Source organism: Oncorhynchus tshawytscha, linkage group LG07 (assembly GCF_018296145.1).
Source record: "Oncorhynchus tshawytscha isolate Ot180627B linkage group LG07, Otsh_v2.0, whole genome shotgun sequence".
Taxonomy (NCBI): Eukaryota; Metazoa; Chordata; class Actinopteri; order Salmoniformes; family Salmonidae; genus Oncorhynchus; species Oncorhynchus tshawytscha.
Genome location: NC_056435.1, coordinates 63,043,319 through 63,064,371, shown reverse-complemented (window position 1 = coordinate 63,064,371; position 21,053 = coordinate 63,043,319). Strand labels below are relative to the sequence as shown.

General features: G+C 42.6%; 1 protein-coding gene across 4 annotated transcripts in view; it reads right to left on the bottom strand.

Moving 5' to 3' along the window:
* LOC112255020 (TOX high mobility group box family member 2) overlaps nucleotides 1-21,053 on the bottom strand; it is a 216,266-nt gene that overhangs the window by 760 nt on the left and 194,453 nt on the right. For all 4 annotated transcript variants that reach the window (XM_042324812.1, XM_042324809.1, XM_042324810.1 and 1 more), the window contains 3 exons: nucleotides 12,538-12,618; nucleotides 8,901-9,299; nucleotides 4,021-4,157 (listed from right to left, as the gene is read on the bottom strand). In XM_042324812.1, the coding sequence (XP_042180746.1) occupies nucleotides 4,021-4,157; nucleotides 8,901-9,299; nucleotides 12,538-12,618 (617 nt within the window). The remainder of the gene's footprint in view (nucleotides 1-4,020; nucleotides 4,158-8,900; nucleotides 9,300-12,537; nucleotides 12,619-21,053) is intronic.

Sequence of the window (21,053 nt, the reverse complement as noted above, 5' to 3'; positions counted from 1 at the left end):
CTGTTCCCCTCCTTCTCCCAATAGTAGGGTCTGTGCCCCTCCTTCTTCCAACAGTAGGGTCTGTTCCCCTCCTTCTCCCAACAGTAGGTCTGTGCCCCTCCTTCTTCCAACAGTAGGGTCTGTGCCCCTCCTTCTCCCAACAGTAGGGTCTGTTCCCCTCCTTCTTCCAACAGTAGGGTCTGCATATTATTAATGTTAGTGATACGTGTATATTTAAGGGCCAGCCGTGCTGCCCTGTTCTGAGCCAATTGTAATTTTTGAAAGTCCCTCTTTGTGGCACAGGCTTTACTCAGAGCCTGTGCCACAAGGCTCTGGAAGAAGGAGGGGCACATACCCTACTGTTGGTGAAGGGGGGGCACAAACCCTACTGTTGGTGAAGGGGGAACAGACCCTACTGTTGGTGAAGGGGGGCACAGACCCTACTGTTGGTGAAGGGGGGCACAGACCCTACTGTTGGTGAAGGGGGGCACAGACCCTACTGTTGGTGAAGGGGGGCACAGACCCTACTGTTGGTGAAGGGGGGCACAGACCCTACTGTTGGTGAAGGGGGGGCACAGACCCTACTGTTGGTGAAGGGGGGGCACTTTTGCTTCCGTCCAGGTCTGAGGGCACACATTTTCTTGTAGGCTTAGATTGAAGATATGGCAAACAAGAATGGAAATATCATCTGCTGTTATCCTCAGTAATATTCCATCCAAGTTGTCAGACCCATGTAACTTGTCGTTGTTGATAGACAACAACAAAATAATGAACCTCTTCCACACTCACCTTTCGTAAATCAAAATTACAATGCTTTTCTTCCATAATTTGGTCAGTTATATTTGGATGCATAGGGTCGGCATTTGTTGCTGGTATGTCATGCCTAAGTTTGCTAATCTTGCCTATTAAAAAATAATTAAAGTAGTTGGCAATATCAGTGGGTTTTGTGATGAATAAGCCATCTGATTCAATGACTGATGGAGCTGAGTTTGCCCTTTTGCCAAAATTTCATTTAATGTGCTCCAAAGCGTTTTACTATCATTCTTAATATAATTTATCTTTGTTTCATAGTATAGTTTCTTCTTCTTTTTATTCAGTTTAGTCACATGATTTCTCAATTTACAGTACGTTTTCCAATTGGTTGTGCAGCCAGACTTATTTGCCATTTATTTGACCTCATCCCTCTCAACCATAACATGTTTAAATCCCTTATCAATCCACGGGGATATAGCAGTTGTATAGTCATTTTCTTAATGTGTCAAGTGGAACATCTGGTTGCTCCTCATTACACACCACAGGCCAGCAAATATTATTTTCATCATTAACTTAGGAATCTTTACAAAACTTCTTATATGACCTCTTATACACTATATTAGGCCCAGTTGTTGGTTTACTTAGATATGGCTACTGTATTGTGATCACTACATCCAATGGATTTGGATACAGGTTTAAAGCAGATTTCTCCAACATTAGTAAAGATGTGATCAATACATGTTTGTGATTTCACTCCTATGCAGTTTGTAAATACCCTGGTAGGTTGACTGACTACCTGAACCAGGATTCAGGCACTGGTTACAGTTTGAAGATTTTTCTTGAGTGGGCAGCTTGATAAAAGCCAGTCAATATTAAGGTCACCCAGGAAATATACCTCTCTGTTGATATCACATACTGTACATGATCAAGCATTTCACACATATTATCCACATACTGACTGTTAGCACTTGGTGGTCTATAGCAGCTTCCCACAAGAATGGGCTTCAGGTGAGGCAGGTAGCCATATTACTTCAACAGTATTTAACATGAGATTCTCTCTAACCTTTACAGGAATGAAAATTGCTGCATATACAGTGGGGCAAAAAAGTATTTAGTCAGCCACCAATTGTGCAAGTTCTCCCACTTAAAAAGATGAGAGAGGCCTGTAATTTTCATCATAGGTACACTTCAACTATGACAGACAAAATGAGAAAAAAAATCCAGAAAATCACATTGTAGGATATTTTATGAATTTATTTGCAAATTATGGTGGAAAATAAGTATTTGGTCAATAACAAAAGTTTATCTCAATACTTTGTTTTCTACCCTTTGTTGGCAATGACAGAGGTCAAATGTTTTCTGTAAGTCTTCACAAGGTTTTCACACACTGTTTCTGGTATTTTGGCCCATTCCTCCATGCAGATCTCCTCTAGAGCAGTGATGTTTTGGGGCTGGCTCTGGGCAACACAGACATTCAACTCCCTCCAAAGATTTTCTATGCGGTTGAGATCTGGAGACTGGCTAGGCCACTCCAGGACCTTGAAATGCTTCTCACGAAGCCACTCCTTCGTTGCCCGGGAGGTGTGTTTGGGATCGTTGTCATGCTGAAAGACCCAGCCAAGTTTCATCTTCAATGCCCTTGCTGATGGTAGGCTTTGTTACTTTGGTCCCAGCTCTCTGCAGGTCATTCACTAGTTCTGGGATTTTTGCTCACCGTTCTTATGATCATTTTGACCCCACGGGGTGAGATCTTGCGTGGAGCCCCAGATCGAGGGAGATTATCAGTGGTCTTGTATGTCTTCCATTTCCTAATAATTGCTCCCACAGTTGATTTCTTCAAACCAAGCTGCTTACCTATTGCAGATTCAGTCTTCCCAGCCTGGTGCAGGTCTACAATTTTGTTTCTGGTGTCCTTTGACAGCTCTTTGGTCTTGGCCATAGTGGAGTTTGGAGTGTGACTGTGAGGTTGTGGACAGGTGTCTTTTATACTGATAACAAGTTCAAACAGGTGCCATTAATACAGGTAACGAGTGGAGGACAGAGGAGCCTCTTAAAGAAGAAGTTACAGGTCTGTGAGAGCCAGAAATCTTGCTTGTTTGTCGGTGACCAAATACTTATTTTCCACCATAATTTGCAAATAAATTCATTAAAAATCCTACAATGTGATTTTCTGGATTTTTTTTCTTCTCATTTTGTCTGTCATAGTTGAAGTGTACCTATGATGAATTACAGGCCTCATCTTTTTAAGTGGGAAAACTTGCACAATTGGTGGCTGACTAAATACTTTTTTGCCCCAATGTATATTTAGGCCACAACACCGCCCCCAGTGGCATTTCTCACATTTCTGTAGAAATTATAGCCATGTATTGCTACCACTGTATCATCAAAGGTATTATCTAAGTGAGTCTCAGAGATTGATTTCATGAAACTTGTTTCATAGGCTACATATGTTAATGTGGGCTATTTTGAGCACTTTTTTGCAATGCTTGATTTATTTAATCGCTTTACTGGGAAGCTTGTCAGAAGCAGACATGAACATATTATTTCTGTTTGAGCTGATAGTGCAGAGGGTGCTGCACACAGTGAACTTCCTACTAGGGCACACCGCCTCAGTGCTAACAGTATCAGTCTGGTTCATAGGCACATGATTACTGTATACAATAGCTGTAAGATTGACAGAGGCATTCAGGACAGTTACAGGGACATAATGAAGTTAATTACATTGTGACTGCCAACGCCCAACGGGATAATGTACATTTTCTGCAGCATTACTACAACTCAGTGACACAATGGTAGGGATTAACTGAGCTGGGCTTGGGTCATTGATAAGTCATTGTCTCAACACAGCCTTGAAATGTGTGGACAGAGTCCAGGAGCCAAGATGATTTGGATGTAAACATGAGCTGACAATAATCGACTATTTTTGACTGCTGTCATATTGACACTTACTGTAGCTGAGCCAAAATTGAGGACTGAAACGGTAAAAGTCAATTCAAGGACACAAAGCAGTGGTATCAAAGGTCTTTTTGAATAAACATTTGAGTCAGCATTAAATAACACAATTGTGTACTCAAAGGCATTCACTTAAACTGTTAAAATAGCATTGAATAAGTATTAAGTATTGGACTAAATAATCATTCTGAATGGAAAATCTCCATTGAAATAGTTTCTTAATCCCAAACTAGCCTTACTCTGGGTCTAGAAAACTGTCCCTATTCTAAGGTATAAACAGTATAGAATTAAAAATAGTTTCCTTTACAAAGCCGATATTGGTCCGGGCTATCTCACCTGCAGTGGTTGCCACCACACTCCCGATCGCAGTATTCACTGTCCCACTCGTGGTTCTGTCTCCCTCCAGGGTTCGGGGCCCCTGGGGACTGGGAACCCACACTTTTATGGTACTCTGACTGTAGGTGGGAAAATCCCTATAGGAGAAAGAGAGAGCGAGGCCATGGCATTAGTTTAAGTTTCTGACAATGTATACTGGCCATATGGAGAGGGGAGAACAAGAGAAAGATGCAGGGGAGGGTGGAGAGGGAGAGGAAGAAAGAGAGGGAGAGACAGAGAGAAAGGGAGAGAAAGGGAGAGATTCCAGCCACAAATGGATAAAACATAGGGGTCATGATGTTAGCTTTGCAGCTTTTAGTTGATGTGTTATTCCAACCTGGCCTCAGAGCAAAACTTATTATATATTACTAAAATATGTGCCACTCCGTTTATTATTATATGTAACTTTATGTTAGGTTGGATTACCAATGTAATAGCGGTCGTACAAAATAATAGGAATTGTAGTATGTACAGTGCATTCGGAAAGTATTCAGACCGAGTGGTGCAGCGGTCTAAGACACTGCATCTCAATACAAAAGGCATCACTGCAGTCCCTGGTTTGAATCCAGGCTGCATCACTTCCGGGTGTGATTGGGAGCCCCATAGGGCAGTGCACAATTGGCCTAGCGCTGTCCAGGTTTTTATTTGACCTTTATTTAACTAGGCAAATCAGTTAAGAACAAATTCTTATTTTCAATGATGGCCTAGGAACAGTGGGTTAACTGCTTTGTTCAGGGGCAAAACGACAGATTTTTACCTTGTCAACTCAGGGTTTCAATCTTGCAACCTTTCGGTTACTAGTCACCCCGGTTTGGCCAGGGTAGGGTGTCATTGTAAATAACAATTTGTTCTTAACTGACTTGCCTATTTCAATTATGTAGACAGGTGTGTGCCTTTCCAAATCATGTCCAATCAATTTAATTTACCACAGGTAGACTAAACAATTTTTGCTCTGACCAGGCTGGTTGTTCTTAGTTCTCTGACAACTTATCCTGACTTATGGAGAGAGTAGAGAGAGACAGAAGGAGGAGGGGAAGGGATTGACATAGGAAGAGAGGGAAAGAGATAGGAAGAAAGAGAGAGAAAGAAACAGGAGGAGGGAGAGGCTTGCTCTTTACTTAAGGTCTGAATGCCAAATTCTGCTACATTCCTATTTTAGATGAGTTTAAATGCTAATTGGTTTGGCAGCATAGTACCTCAAGCAAGCCAATAACATGTACAGTTCAATTTGAGAGAGAGACTAAAGAGAGAGAGAGAGCGAGAGTGAGAGAGTGTAACGAGGGGAAGGGAGAGATAGTTACTGAGTATAATGTATACATGCTTGTGATGCAAAGCTGAGGAACGGAAATATGAATAGAGCTGTTTACATCTAAAGCAGATATCATGCATCAACCCTAAGTATTGTAACTACAGTCGCAAGAACAAGGATGTGAACCCTTTGGAATTACCTGGATTTCAGCATAAATTGGTTATAAAATTTGAACTGATCTTCATCTGGGTCACAACAATAGACAAACACAGTCTGCTTAAACTAATAGCACACAAACAATTATACATTTTCCTGTCTTTATTGATCACACTGTGTAAAAATTCACAGTTTCAGGGTGGGAAAAGTATGTGAACCCTTGGATTTCATAGCTGGTTGACCCTCCGTTGGCAGGAATAATCTCAATCAAAAGTTTTCTGTAGTTGCCAGATCAGACCTACACAATGGTCAGGTGGAATTTTGGACCATTCCTCTTCACAAAACTGTTTCAGTTCAGAAATATTCTTGGGATGTCTGGTGTGAACCGCTCTCTTGAGGTGATGCCACAACATCTCAATCGGGTTGAGGTCAGGACTCTGACTGGGCCACTCCAGAAGGCGTATTTTCTTCTGTTGAAGCCATTCTGTTGTTGATTTACTTCTGTGTTTTGGGTCGTTGTCCTGTTGCATCAACCCAACTTCTGTTGAGCTTCAATTGGCAGACAGATAGCCTTACATTCTCCTGCAAAATGTCTTGATAAACTTAGGAATTCATTATTCCGTCGATGTTAGCAAGCTGTCCAGGCCCTGCGGCAGCAAAGCAGTCCCAAACCATGACGCGCCCTCCACCATACTTTACAGTTGGGATGAGGTTTTGATGTTGGTGTGCTGTGCTTTTTTTCTCCACACATAGTGTTTTGTGTTCCTTCCAAACAACTCAATTTTAGTTTAATCTGTCCACAGAATATTTTGCCAGTAGCGCTGTGGAACATTCAGATGCTCTTTTGCGAACTTCAGACGTGCAGCAATGTTTTTTTTGGACAGCAATGGGTTCTTCCGTGGTGTCCTCCCATGAACACCATTCTTGTTTTGTGTTTTACATATCGTAGACTCGTCAACAGAGATGTTAACATGTTCCAGAGATTTCTGTAAGTCTTTAACTGACACACTAGGATTCTTCTTAACCTCATTGAACATTCTGCTCTCTGCTCTTTGCAGGACGGCCAGTCCTAGGGAGAGTAGCAACAGTGCTGAACTTTCCCCATTTAGAGACAATTTGTCTTACCGTGGACTGATGAACATCACATTTTCAGAGATACTTTTGTAACCCTTTCCAACTTTAAGCAAGTCAACAATTCTTAATCTTAGGTCTTCTGAGATCAAATTTGTTTGAGGTATGGTTCACATCAGGCAATGATTCTTGTGAATAGCACACTCAAATTTTGTGAGTGTTCTTTATAGGGCAGGGCAACCAACATCTTCAATCTCGTCTCATTGATTGAACTCCAGGTTAGCTGACTCCTGACTCCAATTAGCTTTTAGAGAAGTCATTAGCCGAGGGGTTCACAGATTTTTTCCAACCTACACTGTGAAATGTTAAATTATGCATTCAATTTCGACAAGAAAAATACAATACGTTGTGTGTTATTAGTTTAAGCACACTGTGTTTGTACATTGTTGTGAATTATGACAAATATATGCAGAAATCCAGGTAATTCCAAAGGGTTCACATACTTTTTCTTGCCAGTGTATATACAGTTGAAGTCAGAAGTTTACATACACTTAGGTTGGAGTCATTAAAACTAGTTTTTCAACCACTCCACAAATTTCTTGTTAACAAACCAAACTACAGTTTTGGCAAGTTGGTTATGACATCTACTTTGTGACACAAGTCATTTTTCAAACAATTGTTACAGACAGATTATTTCAGAAGTTTACATACACTAAATTTACTGTGCCTTTAAACAGCTTGGAAAATTCCAGAAAATTATGTCATGGCTTTAGAAGCTTCTGATAGGCTAATTGACATCATTTGAGTCAATAGGAGGTGTACCTGTGGATGTATTTCAAGACATACCTACAAACTGAATGCCTCTTTGCTTGACATCATGGGTAAATCAAAAGAAATCAGACAAGACCTCAGAAAAAAAATTGTAGACCTCCACAAGTCTGTTTCATCCTTGGGAGCAATTTCCAAATGCCTGAAGGTACCACGTTCATCTGTACAAACAATAGTGCGCAAGTATAAACACCATGGGACGACGCAGCAGTCATACCGCTCAGGAAGGAGACGCGTTCTGTCTCCTAGAGATGAACGTACTTTGGTGCGAAAGGTGCAAATCAATCCCAGAACAACAGCAAAGGACCTTGTGAAGATGCTGGAGGAAATAGGTACAAAAGTATCTATATCCACAGTAAAATGAGTCCTATATCGACATAACCTGAAAGGCCGCTCAGCAAGGAAGAAGCCACTGCTCCAAAACCACCATAAAAGCCAGACTACGGTTTGCAACTGCACATGGGGACAAATATCATACTTTTTGGAGAAATGTCCTCTGGTCTGATGAAACAAAAATATAACTGTTTGGCCATAAAGACCGTCGTTATGTTTGGAGGAAAAAGGGGGAGGCTTACAAGCCAAAGAACACCATCCCAACCATGAAGCACGGGGTTAGCAGCATTATGCTGTGGGGGTGCTTTTCTGCAGGAGGGACTGGTGCACTTCACAAAATAGATGGCATTATGAGGAAGGAATATTATGTGGATATATTGAAGCAACATCTCAAAACATCAGTCAGGAAGTTAAAGCTTGGTCACAAATGGGTCTTCCAAATGGACAATGACCCCAAGCATACTTCCAACGTTGTGGCAAAATGGCTTAAGGACAACAAAGTCAAGGTATTGGAGTGGCCATCACAAAGCCCTGACCTCAATCCTATAGAGCATTTGTGGGCAGAGTAGAAAAAGCGTGTGCGAGCAAGGAGGCCTACAAACTTGACTCAGTTACACCAACTCTGTCAGGAGGAATGGGTCAAAATTCACCCAATTAATTGTGGAAAGCTTGTGGAAGGCTACCTGGGTTTATTTGACCCAAGTTAAACAATTTCAAGGCAATGCTACCAAATACTAATTGAGTGTATGTAAACTTCTGACCCACCGGAATTTTGATACAGTGAATTATAAGTGAAATAATCTGTCTGTAAACAATTGTTGGAAAAATTACTTGTGTCATATGTAGATGTCCTTAATGACTTGCCAAAACTATAGTTTGTTAACAAGAAAATGTTAAATCAAGCTTAGCATTCATTTTACAGGCAGTCAATACATATAAAAACTATCGCCCCACCTAATTCTGATTCTGGAACAGTCATACTGTTTAGACTAATAATGGAATTGGTAATGGAATGCTGATCCAAACTAGTTGCTAAGGTTACAGAGAACCAAACAGTTATAAATTGTTTGGAATTAGGAATGAATAATTTAATAGGATCTCTATGGTCCATACTCTCCACACTAGCCTACTGAAAAGTGAGCATGTCCAGTATTCCTTCATATAATTTGGTGATATGATATGATATATGCAGAGTCACACTAACCTGCTGGCCAGGAGGAGGTGAGTGAAGGGATGCCTGGAGTCCCATCTGGTGGGAGATGATTGGCTGGGACTGTCCGTGCTGCATACGGATTGGCTGGTTGAGGAGGGAGTTCTGGTGCATGGAGAGCTGTTGGTGCAAGGGCGGGCTGATCTGGAAGGAGGAAGGGGGAGAGGCACTAATGCTGGGCAGCATCTGAGACTGGCTGAGGGTCCGGGAGAGTGCGTGACGCGTAGCCCCCGCGTAGCCCTGCATGTCCGACAGGGGGAAGCCCCCTGGACCCAGACTGTAGGGGGAGGAGGGCTGGGGTGGCACGCTGTACAGGGGTGGATTGGGGGGCATCATGTGGGAGGAAGGCTGGTTAGTCTGGATACTTTTCGTCTCCACAGGGTCATTGTAGTTCTGAGGACAGAGGGGAAGACAAGAGGGACAAAAAGGACAGTTAAAATAGGTATTACCCAATATATTACACAGCTCATTTTTATTGGTGAGATACAGGTATGTCAATGTAAATATATTACCCAATACATTACACAACTAATACACTAAATTAGTAGAACATATGAATACATCATCCACTCAGGTCCCTCTATGTGAAAATCATGATGTTGAGTTCATTTCAGCATGGAAGTCACATCCCCTGAGCTGCTTCATTTCATAGATTTTAAATAGCAAGCGTATATGTATACTTTGCTGCGGTATGAAGTATGTTCAGGCCCTCTCATTAGCTGTCACAGTTGTTGACGTGAGCTATGTCTGCTATTTGGTAATGGCGTACATACTGTCTATTGAACAGGGCCAGAGAAATAATCAATGAAAAGATGGATAGAAGACTAAAGACGAGGGAGATACATTTGCAGGTCAAGTGGAATATGAAATGGTAAAGAATGGTGAGAGATGGGTGGGAGTGAAGTGTGTGTGTGCTCCCTTCCAAGCACTGAACAACCACAACTGAAAGCAGTACTATTTTATACTATACTATACTACTAAGCCTATTCTATGAGTATTATTTGTGGAGATTTAGAAATGTGAAACTTTAAAGGGACAGGCAGTAGTAACAAGGTAAGGAAACCAATAATGTATCATTTGGGTGAACTATCCCATTATGTGTCCCTTGGTGGGTTGAAAAGCACTAACCTCCATTTTGACTTTCTGAATGAATGAACCTCGTTAACTTGGGGCTTTTAAACGAGACATGTACTGTAGTCATCAAGCTCCATTTGTGTGTGTTCTTTTCCCCCCAACATAGATCATCAGTGTGCGTCACAAACAAAATGGTAACAGGTGCACGCCGAACACACCGGGCACGTGACTCGTCCAAAAATGTCACTCTGACGATTTCTAATTACCTTCAATTCCTCTGTCCTTGATTCCCACTTCTCTTCAGCAATTTAAACACACTATTTAAAGAGGACTCCTTTTGAATGGCTACATGTACTATGTGTCTTGTTGTGAGTGGTGGTGAATGAATGGTAGATTTGCAGTTTTTTTCTGCCTGTTTTAATTTCTTTTAAAGGCCTGCCAATCTGCACATGCATCAATCAAGCCCTTGAATACGAGATGTGTCAGAAAGCAATATTTAATTACGCAAACGAGTGGTGAGAATGAGCTTTATTAAAGAGGAAAAACTGCAACTGGTAAAGAGAGAGGTTGATGAATAAACTGTTCATGCCTTAATCAAGGCATTTGTTTTGGGCTTGTAAGCCTTGGAGGAAGTGTGAGGCCATGGGGACCGGTGGGAGGCTGTTTAACATGGTAATGCAATTTGGGTTTATGTGAAGCGAAAACAATGGAGTGAAGACATGGAAATGGAAGACATAGGTGCTTGGCACTAAGACTGGCACACAAAAAATGTTAGTAGGATGTATTATGATGCAATCCTACTGTATATTATGCATCCAATCTGGTTCTGAATTTGTACTTTAAGAATCATAGTTGAGAAACAACAGACATGAATTGATTATCTTGTCTAAAGTCTAAATATCAAAGTATATATGATAAGTTGAATACAGTATGTCTAAATATCTAGGGGTAAGAGGAAAGCAGCCTCAGTCAGTTCCTCAGGCAGTTCCTCAGGCAGTTCCTCAGGCAGTTGCTCAGGCAGTTCCTCAGGCAGCCCCAGACAGATCCTCAGTCAGTTCCTCAGTCAGTTCCTCAGGCAGATCCTCAGTCAATTCCTCAGTCAGTTCCTCAGGCAGTTCCTCAGGCAGCCTCAGGCAGTTCCTCAGGCAGCCTCAGGCAGTTCCTCAGGCAGCCTCAGGCAGTTCCTCAGGCAGTTGCTCAGGCAGCCCCAGGCAGATCCTCAGGCAGTTCCTCAGACAGTTCCTCAGTCAATTCCTCAGTCAGTTCCTCAGGCAGTTCCTCAGTCAGTTCCTCAGTCAGTTCCTCAGGCAGTTCCTCAGACAGTTCCTCAGGCAGTTCCTCAGTCAGTTCCTCAGTCAGTTCCTCAGGCAGTTTCTCAGGTAGTTCCTCAGGCAGTTTCTCAGGCAGTTCCTCAGGCAGTTCCTCAGGCAGTTCTTCAGGCATTTCCTCAGGCAGTTACTCAGGCAGTTCCTCAGTCAGTTCCTCAGTCAGTTCCTCAGGCAGTTTCTCAGGCAGTTCCTCAGGCAGTTCCTCAGACAGTTCCTCAGGCAGTTCCTCAGGCAGCCTCAGACAGTTCCTCAGTCAGTTCCTCAGTCAGTTCCTCAGTCAGTTCCTCAGGCAGCCTCAGGCAGTTCTTCAATCAGTTCTTCAGGCAGTTCCTCAGTCAGTTCCTCAGTCAGTTCCTCAGGCAGCCTCAGTCAGTTCTTCAGGCAGTTCCTCAGGCAGTTCCTCAGGCAGTTCCTCAGGCAGTTCCTCAGGTGGCAGAACCAGGAGCCCCCATACTAAGCAATGCTCACTCATGCCTCCACACACACACACAGACACACACAGACACACACACACACACATGAACATGCATACATAAGAACGCACATAGGCATATACACCCTCTCTCATGCACACACACAGACACACACAGACAAACACACACACACAGACAAACACACACACACAGACACACACACAGACACACACACACACACACACACACACACACACACACACACACACACACACACACACACACACACACACACACACACACACACACACACACACACACACACACACACACACACACACACACACACACACACACACACACAGAAAGATATACACACTCACAGACAGACACACAGACATGCACACCGACACACACACAGACACACACAGACACGCACACCGACACACACACAGACACGCACGAACACACACACACACAGACACACACACACAGTCCCCCCACCCACACACCTTTCGTCCATCCCGTCCTCTTGTCGTGTTGCAAATAACACAGACGAATAATGGTGTGTGTCTGCGTGCGTGTGTGTTTCTGTGTGTGTGTCTGTGTGAGCATGTCTGTGTGTGTGTGTCTATGTGTGTGTGCATGTGTGTGTGTTTGGGCCCTAATTTTCACCGTTCTCTTCAAAGCAAACACACATAAACCTTCTCCAGCAGCCCCTACCCCAGGAGGAGAGAAGAACTCTCCATCGAATTTATTATCCCTTATATCACCACTGAACCATGTTTATCAGAGACGTGACCCCCCCGCCATTACCTTGGTAACCAGAGTGGCTCGGTACGTGGCCAGGGCTTTCAGGTACTCTTTCTTCGCCGCCTCTGTTTTCCTCTTGTAGCCCTGCGAGAGAGAGACAAACAGCAACAAAGCAGTGGTAAGTGACAAGGCACTAAGCTAGGCTAAGCATTTTAAATGACATTTTGGTAATTTAGCAGACACACATGAACAAATACTCCAGAATATACTATGATATAAATACTATAGTATTCACTGTAGTGTTTTTGCGGCCTTTCCTGAAGTACTCACTCTAGTATTTACTGTAGTATACTGTAGTATTTACAGTTAACTATAGTATAAATACTGTAGTAAAATAAAACTGTAGTATATACTATATTATACAACGGGTGGGTCTAATCCTAAATGCTGATTGGTTAAAACCGCATTCCAGCCGGTGTCTATACCACAAGTTACCACTGGCTAAATCTATGATGTTAAAATGCATGTTCCATTTTATTCTGTTCCATTTGACTGCGCAATCCACTGTCTCATCAGCCCAGCCAGGTACTTTATAAACTTGATCTCCATTATAAAAAGCATCTGGAAATGATCTCACATTTCTTTTAGACTAACATTTAGTTTTCAACAGCGATTTGTATTGGCTAGCTACCAAGCAAGGGATACGAACGTTGCCAGTCAGTATGGTAATGGCACATTTAGAACGAACGACTGGGTCGCGTCCATAAATACAGAACAAAAAGTCTGAACAACTGGGTCGCGTCTCTAGCAACTGAACCGATAGAACAAACGACCAGCCGGCTTGGGTAGCAACCCTAGAAATGTTATGAATAAATTAATCAAAATAACGTTTTTAATTCAAATATGTCAATCATTATTTGAATAGGTTGGTAACAGGCTCTACAAAAGTGATAATGCCCTTAAAGACAGTGTTTGGAGGATATAATGGCATGGTTTGCCATCCCTCGGCTTCTTCTCGGGCCTAACAACACCCGTGCCAATATATCCTCCATACACTCCATACACATTTGCACACACTGTATACAGATGTTTCTATTGTGTTATTGACTGTACATTTGTTTATCCCATGTGTAACTCTGTGTTGTTGTTTGTGTTGCACTGTTTTGCTTTATCTTGGCCAGGTCACAGTTGTAAATGAGAATTTGTTCTCAACTGGCCTACCTGGTTAAATAAAGGTGAAATAAATATACATTTAAAAAATGTAAACCGGCTTCTTGGGCATTATCACTTGTTTTTTGCATATTAATGTAGTATTTACTATAGTGTTCTTGCAGATGAATGTAGTATTTACTATAGTGTTTTTTCAAATTAATGTAGTATACTGGCTAGGCACTATACTGGTAGTATAGTGTCTTTGCAGATGAATGTAGTATTTACTATAGTGTTCTTGCAGATGAATGTAGTATTTACTATAGTGTCTTTGCAAATTAATGTAGTATTTACTATAGTGTCTTTGCAGATGAATGTAGTATTTACTATAGTGTTTTTGCAGATGAATGTAGTATTTACTATAGTGTTTTTGCAGATGAATGTAGTATTTACTATAGTGTTTTTGCAGATGAATGTAGTATTTACTATAGTGTTTTTGCAGATGAATGTAGTATTTACTATAGTGTTTTTGGTTTATTATCTTTATCACTGAGGTTTTCTCTTTCAGGAAACCTACTGGAGAAACGCGAAAAGAGCACATTTTCCATAACCTGTAGATGAGCAAGACTGCAGTCTGAACAGATAGTTCAGAGCTTCTACACGTTTCTACAACCTGTAGGGAACACAATATATGGTCTATATTTGGCATATAGGTTTCTAACTTATAGGTGTCACAAATTGGGATATGGGGGAGGGGGGATGGGAAGTTTATATGTAAATTATATGCTCTAGTATTTACTATAGTTAAGTGTTTTTGTGGACATTATTGTAGTGTTTACGACAGTTGTTACTACAGTTGTTTTTTCCCCCAGATAATACTGTAGCATTTACTATACTATTCTAAAGAATACTACACCATTTTATAGTAAGTACTACACATGATTAAGGGATACTACAGTGTGTAGTATAGTATTCTGCAGTATACTACGGTTTACTATAGAATTCTATAGTAAGCACTGTAGTATTGTATAGTAAAAGGTAGTATTTTTAAAATGTGGTTAGACTAAAATCACTCTGTTTTCTTGTTGTAGCCCTGCGAGAGACAAACAGAAACAAAGCAGTGGTCTGTTTTTTTACATACATTTTCATAATTTAGAAAATGCTCTTTTTGAGGCTAGGCATTTTACATACATTTTTATAATTTAGAAAATGCTCTTTTTGAGGCTAGGCTAGGCATTTTACATACATTTTTATAATTTAGAAAATGCTCTTTTTGAGGCTAGGCTAGGCATTTTACATACATTTTTATCATTTAGAAAATGCTCTTTTTGAGGCTAGGCTAGGCATTTTACATACATTTTTATCATTTAGAAAATGCTCTTTTTGAGGCTAGGCTAGGCATTTTACATACATTTTTATCATTTAGAAAATGCTCTTTTTGAGGTTAGGCATTTTACATACATTTTTATCATTTAGAAAATGCTCTTTTTAATGGCTAGGCATTTTACATACATTTGTATCATTTAGCAGACACTCTTTTTTAAGTACAGGGCTAAAAGCCCTGGGGTCCTGTTCAGGAGGGTGTTACAGCACTTTCAGATAGAACAGAACAGAACAGATTGTCTGTCAGGTTGAATGGAGGATTTTGTCTGCAACATTCTGAACTTTTCACCACACTGAATTCAACTCTGGTCCCTATTCCTTCCCAACCTAGAAGAAACAATATTTGAATCAATGATGCATATGGTATCAATACCATGTGAACCACTGGAAAAAGAAACATCCCATTCAGTTTTGTGTTGGTTTTCCCACAGTGATCGAATATGTCTGAAGAGGATGTGCAGTTGAGGAAGAGAGGGAGGAGGAGAGGGATAACAGGGGGAGACGTGGCGTTTAGAGAGAGAGAGGGGTATGATGAAATAAAGGTAGAAAACACCATTTGCCACTGCATTTCGCTACACCATTTTTGCCTCCATTGAAGCAACACATCGCTAAATTAGAGTTGATGTACCATCAAAGCATCTAGACGAGACAAAAATTCCAAACAGCATTAGGCAATGGACATCCGCCGAACAAACCTCAGATGATACACGTTCAGAAGGGGAATTCAGGTTAATATAATACCGTGTCAGTCATGTGGGGTTGCCAGCATTTGCCGAGGCTGAGACTGAGGCCCCTGTTCCTTTTTGATGGTAAGAAAACAAGAGTCCATCCTTAAATGGAGGAAAAATCCCTTGCCTACGTCCCAAACACCACCCTATTTACTAAATAGTGCATTACTTTTAAGTACAGTAGTGCACTGTGTAGGGAATGAGTTGGCTTTCTTCCATGCACATTCCCGCTCTTGGATTCTCTAGGGAGTCCTTCTACAAAATAGACTGCATGAGCAGAGAGAGGATAATTAAAGTTCTCTTCATAGAGTTCTTATAGACAGGTCGTTCTCTGATAGAGATGGGTCAGAATTACCATTAGGCATTCATACGTTGCAAATGCACACAGACAAGCTAGCAACGAACACATGGATGCGCTCACATCTGAAAGACACAGACACACACGGTGGACAAGGCACACACGCACACACACACACACACACACACGCTCACTTGCACTGCAGCCTTCTATAGGGGGAGTAAAAAGAGGCTTTGCTGATAGGCTGATGTTTATCCTCCCATCTCAATCATATATCTGCATTATTCTATTCTCTCCCTCTAATGACATGAACGTCAAAATAGAGCGGAGGGAGGAGGAGAGGAGTGACCATATATGGTGATGTGCCATCATTTGCTTCCACATTACAAATATTCATATCGAAATCTGTTAATATATACAAAAACATCTGGACATATATCTTAATCCTAGAACAAAAAAATTTAACAGACTGTGATGATATTTCTGGGTTGGAAGTTGCAACCTTAGCTCCTCAGCCCTTAAATAATGATAGAGCCGGCACTGCCTATTTAACGAACCCCTAAGTACTCCCAGCAGCTTTCATTTCAAATTCATTTAACACAGCTAATGATTCGTCCGACGACGGATACTTTTAAATAAATTACCATGCCTAAGGATTCTCTAATTATTCCAAAGTGAGTGGATTCATTAGCGATTGAAGCCGTCAGAGGCTGCAGGTCGGGATGAATTAGAAATAACAAAGCTTCAAGGGAGCATATGCCACGGTCGTAATCCTGACACGGGGGGGTGTCCCACAAGAATTAGCCAGTAATTGTACCTTAATGAAATCTTCTTGTTTGATAACCAGTTAATTATAGGAGACAATAACTCCTGAACCCTTGCCGACACCAACTGAGTGATTACCCCCACAATCTCCCCCATCTCCCCCACAAAGAAGATGGAGAGACAGACAGAGAAGGGATAGACGGAGGGAGAGACAGAGAAGGGATAGATGGAGGGAGAGCCAAAGAAGGGATAGATGGAGGGAGAGCCAGAGAATGGATAGACGGAGGGAGGGAGAGAGAGGGAGAGACAGAGAAGAGATAGACGGAGAGGAGAGACAGAGAAGGGATAGACGGAGGGAGAGACAGAGAAGGGATAGACGGAGGGAGAGAGAGGGAGAGACAGAGAAGAGATAGACGGAGGGAGAGACAGAGAAGGGATAGACGGAGGGAGAGCCAAAGAAGGGATAGATGGAGGGAGAGCCAGAGAAGGGATAGACAGGGAGAAGAGATAGAGACAGAGGAAGAGATAGACGGAGGGAGACAGAGAAGGGATAGACAGAGGGAGAGCCAAAGAAGGGATAGATGGAGGGAGAGCCAGAGAAGGATAGACGGAGGGAGAGAGAGGGAGAGACAGAGAAGAGATAGACGGAGGGAGAGACAGAGAAGGGATAGACGGAGGGAGAGACAGAGAAGGGATAGACAGAGGGAGAGAGGGGAGAGACAGAGAAGAGATAGACGGAGGGAGAGACAGAGAAGAGATAGACGGGGAGAGACAGAGAAGGGATAGATAGAGGGAGAGAGAGGGAGAGACAGAGAAGAGATAGACGGAGGAAGAGATAGGGAGAGACAGAGAAGGGATAGACAGAGGGAGAGAGAGGGAGAGACAGAGAAGAGATAGACGGAGGGAGAGACAGAGAAGAGATAGACGGAGGGAGAGACAGAGAAGGGATAGACGGAGGGAGAGACAGAGAAGAGATAGACGGAGGAAGAGATAGGGAGAAACAGAGAAGGGATAGACGGAGGGAGAGACAGAGAAGAGATAGACAGAGGGAGAGAGAGGGAGAGACAGAGAAGAGATAGACGGAGGGAGAGACAGAGAAGAGATAGACAGAGAGACAGAGAAGAGATAGACGGAGGGAGAGACAGAGAAGAGATAGAGGGAGAGACAGAGAAGGGATAGACGGAGGGAGAGACAGAGAAGGGATAGACGGAGGGAGAGACAGAGACAGAGAAGAGATAGACGGGGAGAGAGAGGAGAGAGAGACAGAGAAGAGATAGACGGAGGGAGAGACAGAGACAGAGAAGAGATAGACGGAGGGAGGGAGAGAGAGGGAGAGACAGAGACAGAGAAGAGATAGATGGAGGGAGAGACAGAGAAGAGATAGACGGAGGGAGAGACAGAGAAGGGATAGACGGAGGGAGAGAGAGGGAGAGACAGAGAAGAGATAGACGGAGGGAGGGAGAGAGAGGGAGAGACAGAGAAGAGATAGATGGAGGGAGAGACAGAGAAGAGATAGACGGAGGAAGAGATAGGGAGAGACAGAGAAGGGATAGACAGAGGGAGAGACAGAGAAGAGATAGATGGAGGGAGAGTTATGGAGAGAGAGAGAGAAGATATAGATGGAGGGAGAGACAGAGAAGGGATAGACTGAGGGAGAGACAGAGAAGAGATAGACGGAGGGAGAGACAGAGAAGGGATAGACGAAGGGAGAGACAGAGAAGGGATAGACGGAGGGAGAGACAGAGAAGGGATAGACAGAGGGAGAGATAGGGAGAGACAGAGAAGAGATAGACGGAGGGAGAGACAGAGAAGGGATAGACTGAGGGAGAGATAGGGAGAGACAGAGAAGGGATAGACAGAGAGAGGGCGAGGTTGGGGAGGAGGGAGAAGGAGAGGGAGAGGGAGAGGGAGAGAAGGGATAGACGGAGGGAGAGATAGGGAGAGACAGAGAAGGGATAGACAGAGAGAGGGCGAGGTTGGGGAGGAGGGAGAAGGAGAGGGAGAGGGAGAGAAGGGATTGACGGAGGGAGAGATAGGGAGAGACAGAGAAGGGATAGACAGAGGGAGAGACAGAGAAGGAGGGATAGACAGAGGGGGAGACAGAGAGAGGGCGAGGTTGGGGAGGAGGGAGAAGGAGAGGGAGAGGGAGAGAAGGGATAGACGGAGGGAGAGATAGGGAGAGACAGAGAAGGGATAGACAGAGAGAGGGCGAGGTTGGGGAGGAGGGAGAAGGAGAGGGAGAGGGAGAGAAGGGATTGACGGAGGGAGAGATAGGGAGAGACAGAGAAGGGATAGACAGAGGGAGAGACAGAGAAGGAGGGATTGACAGAGGGGGAGACAGAGAAGGGATAGACAGAGGGAGAGAGAGAGAAGGGATAGACAGAGGGAGAGATATGGAGAGACAGAGAAGGGATAGACGGAGGGAGAGATAGGAAGAGGATGGGGAGGAGGGAGAAAGAGAGGGAGAGGGGAAATTGAAGGAGGCATGGTCAGGGAGTGGGGAAAGGGAAAGAAAGAGCTAATTGAAGGAGGTAGGGGCGAGGGAGAGGAGAATAGGGTGGAAAAAGAGAGGAAGAGGGGGATTAAAGGAGGTAGAGCGATTAAGAAATAGTTAGAAAGAAAGAGAGACAGAGAAAAGAGAGAGAGAGAGAGAGAGAGATGCAGAAAGGAGAGTAAGAGATATAGAGAGGGTTAGGTTCAAAAGCTTGTCTTTTGCCAGAACGACTGTGTTTCTCTCTCTCTTCTGACCTTTCACGGAAGCACATCTACAACACATCAGACTCAATTAAATAAAGCTAAGCACTTCTTTCCCCTTTCTAACTGTTTTCCCTTCATAGCCGTAAAACTGGGGATTGATCTGAATCTGAACAACAAAAAATAACTTTTTTTTTATTTTGGGAGGGGGCTGGAACACATAGTCACCTTGAGGAATAACAAAGACAAATACACCGATTGATCTTAGACCACAGACCTCAGGGGATGAAATACTCTATATGAGAAAAGTTTCCGATGAGGCTACGAACATAAAATCCATTAAAAAAGATGCCTCTAATATGCTCAAGCACAGCTTGGCGAACAATAAGTCATGCAGTACAAAATAACTAAATGTGAACCGAGCTCACAGAATAACATAGTTTATGATGTTGATAAATCTGATACTAAATAAGATTCAGTGCTGCTATCTTATCATTTCAATTGGGAATTGCTTGTTTTCTAACACAGGTAATTGGAAACAGAGGGCATTCATTTGTTAAAACAAATATGTCTGTGGCAAGGAAATGTGTTTACATTCTAGTTATGCTGGCTCCAGAGGGTCTGTGGCATGAAAGTACACCTCATCAGTACTGTAGAACTGACAACAGTCAAACTCTAGAAGAAACAGCAATCATCAGTTTGAAAGTGTTTTTAATAGAATTTATGGTGTCACTCAGAGGAAGAAGCTCCTCCCCTTTTGCATAATCTCTGTATGTGTAATCATCAACTTTATATCATGATGATCTGTATCATCATCTCAAGTTGATTTGGCCGTTGTGGGCTAAAGAACGTGATTTAACACATGACAGCACAACCCAATTGAGTACACTGTATAGGACAACATATCAAATTATTATTTCAACGGAAGAGTTTCCCTTTAACAGTCTTTATTATTATTATTATTATTTATTTTTTACAGATAATTCCCCTGTGAAGGACAAATCCCTTTCAATGTAATCTTTGTTTGGAGAATAAAATTACATCAGAAAAGAGAGTGTTGAACATAAAATGTTGAAAGAGCCTGGACACCAGAGGGTTAAGAACCCAGCAAACAATAACATTTCAGGAACAGATGTCCTTGAGGCGGATTCAAGGACGAGGCAATTGCTAATCTAGTATTCTCAGCATGATCAAATCACCAGGGCAACAGATATAAATAAAAGTGCAGGAAATGAAGAATTCACATTCAAGGGTGTCAGGAGCAAAATGAAGATTCATGCTGAAGAGGGCCTGGTGAAGGAGGCAAGAATTAACTGCAAATAAAAGGACACCCAGCCTCCCAATGTCCAGCTGTATAAAGTAGGTTTGGGGAAAAACACACTTACGGTGTGCGATGGCGATGCACTTTGTCATAGAGACAGGTGCTTTTATTTGACACGCAATAGGTCCCTGCCCGAGTGGATATTCTAAAAATAACACTCTTGTTTTGGACCGACATCATCAGACTATCTCATTTGTTGCTATGGTGCCCAAGTTTCTTAAACTTGACATTGATGTAACTC